Here is a 12,327-nt window from a genome sequence, read left to right on the forward strand (position 1 = left end):
TATTCCAGTTTCAACTGTTCTGCCTGCGGTTATGGAACCCCTACCTGTCCCAGACCTGCTGTTTTCAACTCTTAATGATCGGCTATGAAAAGCCAACTGAGATTTATTCCTGATTATTATTTGACCATGCTTGTCATTTATGAACATTTTGAAAATCTTGGCTCTCTCTAATTTTCTCCTTCTCTCTTTCTTTCTCTCGGAGGACCTGGGCCCTAGGACCATGCGTCGGGACTGCCGCCCGTGGTGACTCCTTGCTGTCCCCAGTCCGCCTGGCCTTGCTGCTATTCCAGTTTCAGCTGTTCTGCCTGCGGTTATGGAACCGCCACCTGTCCCAGACCTGTTGTTTTTCAACTCTTAATGATCAGCTATGAAAAGCCAACTGAAAATTATTCATGATTATTATTTGACCATGCTTGTCACTTATGAACATTTTTGAACATCTTGGCATAGTTCTGTTATAATCTCCACCCGGCACAGCCAGAAGAGGACTGGCCACCCCTCATAGCCTGGTTCCTCTCTAGGTTTCTTCCTAGGTTTTGGCCTTTCTAGGGAGTTTTTCCTAGCCACCGTGCTTCTACACCTGCATTACTAGCTGTTTGGGGTTTTAGGCTGGGTTTCTGTACAGCACTTCGAGATATTAGCTGATGTACGAAGGGCTATATAAAATAAAATTGATTGATTGATTGATAACACATACGTTTTTTTCAACAACAGGTTAGGGTCAATAATGTCAAAGGTTGCACTGAAATCTAACAGTACAGCTCCCAATCTTATTATTATAGATTTATTTCAACCATTTGTGTCAGTGCAGTACATGTTGAGTGCCCTTCTCTATAAGCATGCTGAAAGTCTGTTGTTAATTTGTTTATAGAAAAATAGCATTGTATTTGGTCAAACACTATTTTTCCAACAGTTTGCTAAGAGCTGGCAGCAAGTTTATAGGTCTACTGTTAGAACCAGTAAAGGCTGCTTTACCACTCTTGGGTAGCGGAATTACCTTGGCTTCCCTCCAGGGCTGAGGACAAAGACTTTCCTCTAGGCTCAGATTAAAAATATGACAGATAGGAGTGGCTATAGAGTCAGCTACCATCCTCAGTAGCTTTCCATCTAAGTTGTCAATGCTAGGAGGTTTGTCATTATTGATCGATAGCAATCATTTTTCCACCTCTACCACACTAACTTTACAAAATTCAAGCGTGCAATGCTTTTCTTTAATTTTTAGTTTTTTTATGCATGAATACAATTGCTCACTGTTCGATGTTGGCATTTCCTGCCTAAGTTTGCCCACTTCGCCAATGAAATAATCATTAAAATAATTGGCAACATCAAATGGTTTTGTGATGAATAATATCATTGATCATATATCATTGATCTTGTCTTCATAATAGAGTTTCTTCTTATTTTTGTTGAGTCTAGTCACATAATTTCTCAATTTGCAGTAAGTAAGCCCGTCAGATGTGCATTTTTAACATCATCCGCATAAGAGTCACAGCAAAATCTTTTGTATGATCTCTTATACACTATTTTAGGCCCAGTTGTTGGAACTTTGGCTTTCCTGGATATAGCCACTATATTGTGATCACTGCATCCAATGGGTACGGATATAGCTTTAGAACAAAGTTCTACAGTATTAGTAAAAATGTGATCGATACATGTGGATGATCTTGTTCCTGTAGTGTTTGTAAACACCCTGGTAGGCTGATTAATAACCTGAACCAGATTACAGGCACTGGTTACAGTAAGAAGCTTCCTCTTGAGCGGACAACTTGATGAAAACCAGTCAATATTCAGGTGCCCAAGAAAGTAGACCTCTCTGTTTATATCCCATACAGTATCAAGCATTTCACACATATTATTTAGATACTGACTGTTAGCACTTGGTAGCCTATAGCAACACCCCAAAAGAAAAGGCTTTAGATGTCCCAAGTGAACCTGCAACAAAAACACTTCAATAACACTTGACATAAGATCTTCTCTAAGCATTACATGGATATGGCTCTGAATATATACAGCAACACCTCCCCCATAAGCATTTCTGTCTCTTCTATAGATGTTATATCCTTGTATTGCTACTGATGTATCATTACATTAATTATCTAAGTGAGTCTCAGAAATGGCTAATATATGAATGTTATCTGATGTCAGCAAGTTATTGATTTCATGAACCTTATTTCTAAGGCAACGTATATTAATATGGGCTATTTTCAGCCCTTTCCTGGGTAGCTTATCGGATATAGACATAATACTGAAAAGAGCAAACAAAGCAAGAGAACAAAATATACATTCAGCAGTCCATTAATCAATTGGTGTGTGTGTGTTGTGGGGTTGAAGCTTCGAAATCCATAGGCTTGGCTCTCTCATCCCTTCCAGGCTTCTGGGAGGAAGGGAGGGTGGACAATGAGCCTGTCATAGCGGATGTAAGCAATGTCCCCACGCGCTCTGGCAGCTTTCATGGCTGGGATCAGTTCTTTCCTATTTCCTAAGATATACGTTCCTCTCAAGTTCTTGGCTCTTTCCAGAACAGCTACCATGTCCTTGAACCTCAGGAACTTGACCACTATCGGTCTGGGCCTATCACCTGGGCCGGGTTTTCCACTCCCGTGGGTGTGCTCCACCTCAATCTTCCTGTGGTCCATCTTCAATTTCTCAGGGATCATTTCCCTCACTTTGTCCTCAGACTCCGTCCAGGTCTCATGTGGAGATTCTGCAATTCCGTCCACAACCATGTTATTCTGCCTTGAACTGATGTCCTCTCTCAATGACTTACAGAAGCTATTTTCTTGTTGTTGCAACAACTGCTTGTGGGTCTCTTTTTGTTTGTTTAAAAGATCCTTCACGTGTGATAGAGAGACACCACTGTCCTCAACGGTACTCCTGCTGGCTTTGGTCTTTGTCAGTACCCACCAAATTATTATTATTATTACTATTATTATTATTGCTATTATTATTATTATTATTACTATTATTATTATTACTACTATTATTATTATTACTATTATTCTGATACTAATTATGATGTATTATTGTCAAGCTTGTTATGTAATTCACTGACAGTCACTCAATCAGCCCATGTCAGCTAACATTTTTTAGATGTGTAATTTAGTCTTTATAATTACTTTAATACATTTCTGGTGATGATGTTGTATAGGCAGTTGAAGAAGCAGGAGTGTTGTGTGACATCATGAGGGCATCTCACAGGAGGAAGTACTTACGCATTGGAGGTCTGGACTTCCTGCCAGCCTTTGGAAAGGTTCTGTTTAATCTCACTGAAGGGGCCAATACCCAGCTGCCTCTTGATGTCCATTGCATATTTCTCTTTGGCCAAGAGTACCTGCCGCAAAGTCTGTATTTCATCCTCCGTCTGAGCAGAAAAAAATGACAGAAAAGTTTACAACGTTCAGACTAAAAATAATAAATTGTGGATTTTCTATGACTTGTCTTTTTCCATTAATTTGGGTGCAAATCAAAATCTGAACAAACTATTATGCTAAGAGACACATTCAACATAAATTAATGTGACAATGTTTGACAACATGTAGAATGGGACAAAGGGGCAAAGTTGGACAGACAGAGAGAGAATAATACCTTTGCCAGCTCCATCTTTAAATCAAACTCATCCTCCTCTGATAGACCGTTAGTCGGACTTCCAATTCCTGATATTCCAATGGAAGTGTTCCTTGGTGAAACATTTTCCCCACTGTAACCTTTGAAAGGATAGATGTTATTGTCTACAATGCATACCCATATCAATGCTCGAACTGTGACTTCATAAATGTTCAATCAGTTGTTGACATCAATTACTGCTCTACTGGCAGTTCATCTTCATTTAGTCAACTAGTCTCAACTAAAGAGATGCTCTGCTTTTTTGACACCACACTCCAAAAAGCAAGTTCTGCAGGCTCTAGTTTTGTCTAATCTTGATTATTGTCCAGTCGTGTGGTCCAGTGCTGCAAAGAAAGACCTAGTTTAGCTGCAGCTGGCCCAGAACAGAGTGGCACATTTTGCTCTTGATTGTAATCAGAGGGCTGATATAAATACTATATAAATAGTATGCATGCCAGTCTCTCTTAGCTAAGAGTTGAGGAGAGACTGACTGCATCACAATGTGTTGAAAATCCCAAATGGTTTGCATAGTCAATTTACACACAGCTCTGACACACACACTTACCCTACCAGACATGCCACCAGGGGTCTTTTCACAGTCCCGAAATCCAGAACAAATTCAAGAAAGCGTACCGTATTATATAGAGCCCTTATTGCATGGAACTTCCTTCCATCTCATATTGCTCAAATAAACAGCAAACCTAGTTTAAAAAAACAGATAAAGCAACACCTCGAGGCACAACGCCTCTCCCCTATTTGACCTAGATAGTTTGTTTGTATGCATTGATTATGTAGTTCTGTCCTTGTCTATTGATGTTCTGTATTATGTCATTCTGTATTATGTTTTTTGATTTGTGTACTTTTGCATTAGCTAATGGGGACGGTAATAAAATACCAAAATACCAATACCAACTTACTGTTGAGAGTTAGAATAGTAAAATGCACAAGGTGCAATTTCGAAATTTGGTTGTGCATCAGCAGTCTTTCTCTTGTAATATCAGTCACTCAATTAGCCCATGTCAGCTCACATTTATTTAGATGGGTAAGATAGTCTAGCGGTCAGCTATCTAAACTTGTAGTAATCACGGGTATTGACCGGTGGGCACCCATTGATTTTGTTAGTCACACTCAGTCAGATATCATATTAAACATGCAATGCAAACATTTCTCTAGACCCCATGGCAAAATGAGTAGAATTGCAGGACATTAGCTGTAGAACTGCTACTGTTTCTCTCCGCACCATGGCAAAATTAGTAGAATTGCAGGACATTAGCTCTAGAACTGCTACTGTTTCTCTCCGCACCATGGGAAAATGAGTAGAATTGCATGACATTTGTTAAAAATGTGCCATATCTTCTCTCCGCCCCATAGCAAATTGTTTAGAACTGCAGCAAACCTGTTTTAAAACAGCAACATTTTCTCTACAACCCATGGAAAAATGTGTAGAATTGAACTCTAAAACGTATAATTTTTTTAAATCTCCGCTGTCAAGAGACATTCGTTGTTCTCAATTTCGCCCAGTGCGCAGTCCATGGTGCTGAATTCCATGCCTACCTGTAGCACTAGCAATAGCATTACGTGTGGCTAATCACGCATAGCAGGAAAGGCTATCTAGGCAAGTATTCTTTATCTCACCGTGTGATACAGAGTAGGATGTCAGTCGGTCATTGAACAATTCAACAATCTAGTCATAGTAACTTACCTTGCCTATTCATGATCAGCAGAGGCATGAACAACTCCGTTTCACCCAGCACTTATTTTCCGTGTTCGTGCTATTGTTAGCTTTTGCTAAATGGTGTCCAATCCCTACTGCTCAATAATAGATGTCTCAAATGCTTCTCTGTACTCACATTCAGTATCACGCTATGGTTTACATGCCAAAGCTATATACAGGAAATCAAGATCATAATGTAGTCTTATTGGAATATTAACGTTATGTTGCGTTGTTTATTCAACACCTAAGTGTTTTAAGAATGGGAGTTAATCCCGCACGTGAGTGTGTGAGATGAATGGGGCGTACCCCTGTCGAGTAAACAAATTCGATGTATTTTTATACAGATTGTCCATATTGTTCATCGATGTTATTTTATAAAGTATAGGCTATCCTAATTCATTCAGAACGAACTTTGCTGCTGCTGCGGGAAACACAAATAGCCACCTGTGCTGGCTGTGCTGGCTGTTTCAGCGTTGGTAAAATATCCATCAAGTGGTAAAATGAGTGAGCGCTGAAGAGGATTCCACAGCACGGGCTCTGTCTCCATCTACCTCATATTCTAGAGTAGGCCTACAGTATTTCATAGGCCTATTGAATGTAGAATATTATGTTTTCAGTCTACTGTAATAGCACGACACTTAATGATTAATGATACTTGAATATCGTAATTGCAGCATAGCATGAGAATTGAAATAATAAGCAAAACAAAGGTAAATGTTCAAGAACATTTATTTTACCAACAGCAAATCAGATCAATGACCCACTTTGTTTTCTTCCAGACACACAAGTATTACCATGCTACAACATAAAGGTCAAGATTTATACTACATATTTAAGTGTATGTACAAGAGACCTTAACCATTAAACCATGCGTTGCAAAATTTAATGGCCACATCAAAACAACATACCATTTATAACTATAGCCGCTCATCATCAAAACCATGATAAAATAAGATACCTTAAATAAAATTGCATCAAATTACTATATCACTATCGTTACACTATATGTCCTCTGTATCAAGAAAATGTTATGTCACCATTTCCTGATCATTGATCCAGTAGTCTTTAGTTTTTTTAACACATTGCATTTCAACTCATTTAACAATTAGCATTTTCCAACATGTCAATGAAGAAGCGATAATAGGTAGGTATATCTATGGGATTTTTTCTCAGGACGGCACAGCAAACATTGTAAAAGGGTCACACAGGTCAAACAACCATGCCATCAAAAGCAGAGGGCAGGCAAGAGGAGCTCAGAAACCCATCACTGTAAACCATTGAAACACGTAATTGGCATTAATGAAAGAAACAAACAATGAAGATAATGGCTGTTTATGGCAAGTTATGTATTAGTTACACTGGACGTATATTGCGCTCTATATATTTCTATTAAAAACATTAGTATATTCTGGTTATAGGACAAGAGCTGCCTGTAGTAGAGCTAGCCCACTCATGAAATGACTTAGAAAGTACCAATATCGACACTCAGAATTCAATGAAGGTAAACACAAATTAACAGCATTGGACAATTACAAAACTCTTTAGAATTCCCTTCAACACAACTATAAAAACACGATGATGATAATATTCTTCAAATGCTCACAATATTTTCCTACACATGATCTTTTTCGTCACATCTAAACATAGATGAATAGTGCTCGGAATAAAATGGACATCACACTCTAAATATGGATCAGGTCAAGGTCCTTGGCTTAGACAGTGTGGGGTACCACTTGGAACCACAAGAACAGAAAGCACTGGTAAAACGTATTAAATAACTGGATATCGAGAACATCCATTGAAATGTGCAGAGAAGAAGTGTTGCTCAGAGATGTCTGGGACGCACTCGTCCAAGCAATCCAACGGGACTGTGGGTGGCACAGTGGCAAGTAAAACTACACAAAATATTCACATGTGTAAACAAACCTATATGTATCATATTTATCTTCTGGTGTTAGTCAGTTCTTCAATGCAGGGAAGTTAGAGGCAAGATTACAAGCATTCAATTCAGGTTTCAGGGGCAGGACAAAACAATACTTCCTACACAAAACAAGAGACCAAAGTAAGCCAAGTCAGATAACGGAAAAGCCAAGATCCACCAAATGTTAAGAAAACAATGACGTCATCATCAACATTTCATGATATTGCCGTCGTAAATCCCCACGCCCCTTCTACATGCACAGGTCTCAGGGCAACATAACCACAATGCAATTGGAAGGGCAGAAACACAGGTAAACAGGAGTCCAAATCGATGGGTTTAAAAGTGGATGAAGGAAAGGAGCTGTGTGTTTATAACTGGCATCAGCTGATGGCAATTCCAAACTGAGCATTGTGTAGCTCAAACCTTGGATGTTTAATGATTACTCCAGCATGAAGCAAAGACAATGAACAGCAAAACACCTCACTATCCAGATCTCCCTGAGCCGAGCCTCTCTTATCAGTGAGCAAAAAACATCAAGTAAACTGTACCCCAAAGGAATCACACTCACAAATACAGTACTAGCCAACAGTTTGGACACGCCTACTCTTTCAAGGGTTTTTCTTTATTTTTACTATTTTCTACAGTGTAGAATAATAGTGAAGACATCAAAACTATGAAATAACACATATGGAATCATGTAGTAACCAGAAAAGTGTTAAACAAATCAAAAGATGTTATATTTGAGATTCTTCAAAGTAGCCACCCTTTGCCTTGATGACAGCTTTGCATACTCTTGGCATTCTCTCAACCAGCTTCATGATTAATGCTTTTCCAACAGTCTTGAAGGAGTTCCCACATATGCCGAGCACTTGTTGGCTGCTTTTCCTTCACTCTGTGGTTCATCTCATCCCAGACCATCTCAACTGGGTTGAGGTCGGGTGATTGTGGAGGCCAGGTCATCTGATACAAGTCATCTGATGCAGGACTCCATCACTCTCCTTCTTGGTCAAATATCCCTTACACAGGCTGGAGGTGTGTTGGGTCATTGTCCTGTTGAAAAACAAATGATAGTCCCACTAAGCGCAAACCAAATGGGAAGGCATATCGCTGCAGAATGCTGTGGTAGCCATGCTGGTTAAGTATGTCTTGAATTCTAAATAAATCACAGTGTCACCAGAAAAGCACCCCCACACCATCACACCTCCTTCTCCATGCTTCACGGTGGGAACCACACATGCAGAGATCATCCGTTCACCTAACCTGCATCTCAAAAAGACACAGTGGTTGGAACAAAAAATCTAAAATTTGGACGTATCAGACCAAAGGACAGATTTCCACCGGTCTAATGTCCATTGCTCATGTTTCTTGGCCCAAGCAAGTCTCTTATTATTATTGGTGTCCTTTAGTAGTGGTTTCTTTGCAGCAATTCGACCATGAAAGCCTGATTCACACAGTCTCCTCTCAACAGTTGATGTTAAGATGTGTCTGTTACTTGAACTCTGTGAAGCATTTATTTGGGCTGCAATCTGAGGTGTAGTTATTCTAATGAACATATCCTCTGCAGCAGAGGGAACTCTAGGTCTTCCTTTCCTGTGACGGTTGAGAGAATGTCAAGAGTGTGCAAAGCTGTCATCAAGGCATAGGGTGGGCATAAAATAGATTTGGATTTGTTTAACACTTTTTTGGTTACTACATGATTCCATATGTGTTATTTCAGTTTTAATGTCTTCACTATTATTCTACAATGTAGAGAATAGTCAAAATAAAGAAAAACCCTTGAATAAGTAGGTGTGTCCAAACTTTTGATTGGTACTGTACGTATTGCACATACCTATGCACCAACAGAATTCTGAAAACACAACAAATGTCACATTCAACAAAATAAAACAAATGAAAACAATGATTTTTTTTCTCAGTGCATGCTACACCATCACACTGAATATGGAAAGGGGACTGTGGGGATGGAGGATTGTGAGGTCAAAGGCCAAAGAATACAAAAGAACAAAAGGGAAGGAAGCATACAATTTCTTTCTCTTTCTTCCTACATAGAGGCGGGAGTGGACCACTCTGGAGAGGGTGGAAATGGGGGGGGGTCTTCAAGAGTTTTGTATGTAGGCCAAGCTCGCTCCTCCAGCTCCTCTCCAGGACATGGCGCTCTTAGTGAAGTTAAAACAGATTGCCCTAATCATCCTTTTAAGGTGGAGCAGGGTAGCAGACAGGGCCACAGGCCAGGATAGGGATGGGGTTTAGTTGAAGCCCATGTCGGTCTGGTAGGAAGAATGGTGACCATCTGACGTCAGCTGGGTGGTCTCTGTCGCTGATGGCTGCACCAAGATGGCTTCACCGCCACCCTCTGTCAGAGAGAGCGTTACACAAGCACACATACGGTAAGATATAAAAGGTCAGTGATAGTAAATTACAATGCAATTGAGACAAGTCAAGTGTTAGTGATAGGGTTGCAAACTTCTGGTAAAGTTATGTGATTTGTGTTCATGCAGAAACATGTTTCTTACACAATAAGCAGTCGATCTCACCTCTCTCGTCAGACTGCATCTGGGCCTCCAGGTCCTCAGGGGACACATAGAAGTCGGGCTCCTGGCCCTCTGGGGGCCGTGGTTTACACTTCCCACAGCAGCAGTTACAGCAACAACACAGACAACAGCAGAAGTAGCAGCCAGTGGCTAGGCCACAGAACACAAACAACGCCTGCAGAGGGAAAACAAGGTGGTGTGTGTGAGAGAGACAGAGATATCAAGAAGAAAAAACAATAACAATAGCCAACAGTGTTAGAGAGGCTTTCTTTTTATAGGGTTTGTGTTATAAAATATAGTGTTATATTTGACCCTAAGTCCACTCTACATGTCAACCCTTCACGTCCCCACCTCCCCATGGCCCCTCACAGTCTCACCTTAGCCCACCAGCTGGACAGAACAAAGTAGGTGTTCACATTCTCCTCGCCAAACTGCTCAGCCACGTACAGTCCCAGGGAGCCGTACTTGTCATAGATGTTCCGCTTGGTGGGGTCGTTCAGAATGGCATGGGCATTGTTGATCTCCTTAAACTTGTCAGAAGCTTCTGGGTTATCTGGGTTCTTATCAGGGTGGAATTTCAACGCAAGTTTTCTAAGAACACAAAATAGTGAGAATTAAAACCTACCAATAAAGACAACATACAGTGCATTTGGAAAGTATTCAGACCCTTGACTTTTCCCAAATTTTGCTACGTCAAAGCCCTATTCTAAAATGTATTAAATAAAACTCATCAATCTACACACAATACCCCATAATGAGAAAGCAAAAACGTGTTTTTCTAAATTTTTGCAAAACAAAAACATTTACATAAGTATTCAGACCCTTTGTTATGAGACTCGAAATTGAGCACAAGTGCATCCTGTTTCCATTGATCATCGTTTCTACAACTTGATTGGAGTCCACCTGTGGTAAATTAAATTGATTGGACATGATTTGGAAAGGCACACACCTGTCTATATAAGGTCCCACAGTTGACAGTGCATGTCAGAGCAAAAACCAAGCCATGAGGTTGAAGGAATTGTCCATAGAACTCCGAGACAGGATTGTGTCGAGGCACAGATCTAGGGAAGGGTACCAAAAAATGTATGCAACATTGAAGATCCCCAAGAACACAGCGCCTCCATCATTCTTAAATGGAAGAAGCTTGGAACCACCAAGACTCATCCTAGAGCAGACCACCCGGCCAAACTGAGCAATCGGGGGAAAAGGTCTTGGTCAGGGAGGTGACCAAGAACCCGATGGTCACTCTGACAGAGCTCCAGAGTTCCTCTGTGTAAATGGGAGAACCTTCCAGAAGGGGAACCATCTCTGCAGCACTCCACCAATCAGGCCTTTCTGGTAGAGTGGCCAGACAGAAGCCACGCCTCAGTAAAAGGCACAACAGCCCGCTTAGAGTTTGCCAAGAGGCACCTAAAGGACTCTGACCACGAGAAACAAGATTCAAAGTACAGAGAGATCCTCGGTGAAAACCTGCTCCAGAGCGCTCAGGACCTTAGACTGGGGTGAAGGTTCACCTTCCAACAGGACAACGACCCTAAACACACAGCCAAGACAACGCAGGAGTGGCTTCAAGACAAGTCTCTGAATGTCCTTGAGTGGCCCAGCCAGAGCCCAGACTTGAACCCGTTCGAACATCTCTGGAGAGACCTGAAAATAGCTGTGCAGCGATGCTCCCCATCCAACCTGATAGAGCTTGAGAGGATCTGCAGAGAAGAATGGTAGAAACTGCCCAAATACAGGTGTGCCAACCTTGTAGCGTCATACCCAAGAAGACTCAAGGCTGTAATCGCCGCCAAAGGTGCTTCAACAATGTACAGAGTAATGGGTCTGTATACTTATGTAAATTTGATTTTTCAGTTTTAAATTTTTTATAAATTTGCATACATTTCTAAAAACCTGCTTTTGCTCTGTCATTATGCGGTACTGGGTGTAGATTGATGAGGGGGGGGGAACAATTTAATCAATTTTAGAATAAGGCTGTAAGAACATTTGGAAAAAGTCAAGGGATCTGAATAATTTCCGAATGCACTGTGAATTTGTCTTTTTTTGTTACTTATGAGTATTAGTATGACTACTACAGTAAGTGTCTGTGCCTCTCTGACTGACCTGTAGGATTTCTTGATATCGTCGGGAGTGGCTAGCTTGTCAATGCCAAGCACAATGTAGAGTGATTCACCAGAGGTGGAGAGTGAGCGCTGCCTCGCCTGTTCATGAGCTGCCATGATGCCTCACGTCCTTCACAATCTGAACACAGAGAAAAGGAAGCAATGCACCTGTTTATTTATAAATGAGTCATGGCTATTCTATTATTCAGCCTATAGCACCCTGTGTGTTGACTAAAGCAGTGTTATTTTTCATTCTCACAAATACAGTGCATGTGCAATTCTGCTCCAAATTCACCAAATACTCCCACACTCCAGGAATCTATTGGACACCTTATCCCTACCGCCACTCCAAATTGGTGCACTGTCAGCAGGGTTTCCCTGACTCCAGTAGGCCTACCATGTAAAAGGAGAGCAGAGTAAATAATCTGCCTGTAACCCTAGATGCCCTCTCCC

The 12,327-nt window shown here is 40.9% G+C and overlaps 2 protein-coding genes across 4 annotated transcripts in view; both read right to left on the bottom strand.

Moving 5' to 3' along the window:
• The window catches only part of LOC120061141 (tumor protein D54-like), a 28,914-nt gene extending 23,291 nt beyond the window's left edge, over positions 1-5,623 (bottom strand). Inside the window, exons 1-3 of one of the 3 annotated variants that reach the window (XR_005478301.1) lie at positions 5,306-5,607; positions 3,586-3,704; positions 3,213-3,361 (exon numbers count right to left, since the gene is read on the bottom strand). Coding sequence is in view for 2 of the 3 variants with exons in the window: in XM_039010710.1 (XP_038866638.1) it covers positions 3,213-3,361; positions 3,586-3,704; positions 5,306-5,333 (296 nt within the window). In the remaining variant the exon portion in view is untranslated. Of the gene's footprint in view, positions 1-3,212; positions 3,362-3,585; positions 3,705-5,305 lie in introns of all 3 variants that reach the window. The other 2 variants (XM_039010710.1, XM_039010709.1) reach the window with 2 other exon arrangements.
• A 3,861-nt stretch (positions 5,624-9,484) lies between these two features.
• On the bottom strand, positions 9,485-11,991 carry LOC120060815 (dnaJ homolog subfamily C member 5-like). The gene is made up of 4 exons (XM_039010238.1): positions 11,876-11,991; positions 10,147-10,360; positions 9,773-9,944; positions 9,485-9,591 (listed from the first exon to the last, which is right to left on the bottom strand). The coding sequence occupies exons 1-4, from the start codon at positions 11,989-11,991 to the stop codon at positions 9,485-9,487; spliced, it is 609 nt and encodes a 202-aa protein (XP_038866166.1).
• Between the last annotated feature and the right edge of the window lie 336 nt (positions 11,992-12,327).

The sequence above is a fragment of the Salvelinus namaycush genome, chromosome 16, assembly GCF_016432855.1.
Source record: "Salvelinus namaycush isolate Seneca chromosome 16, SaNama_1.0, whole genome shotgun sequence".
Taxonomy (NCBI): domain Eukaryota; kingdom Metazoa; phylum Chordata; class Actinopteri; order Salmoniformes; family Salmonidae; genus Salvelinus; species Salvelinus namaycush.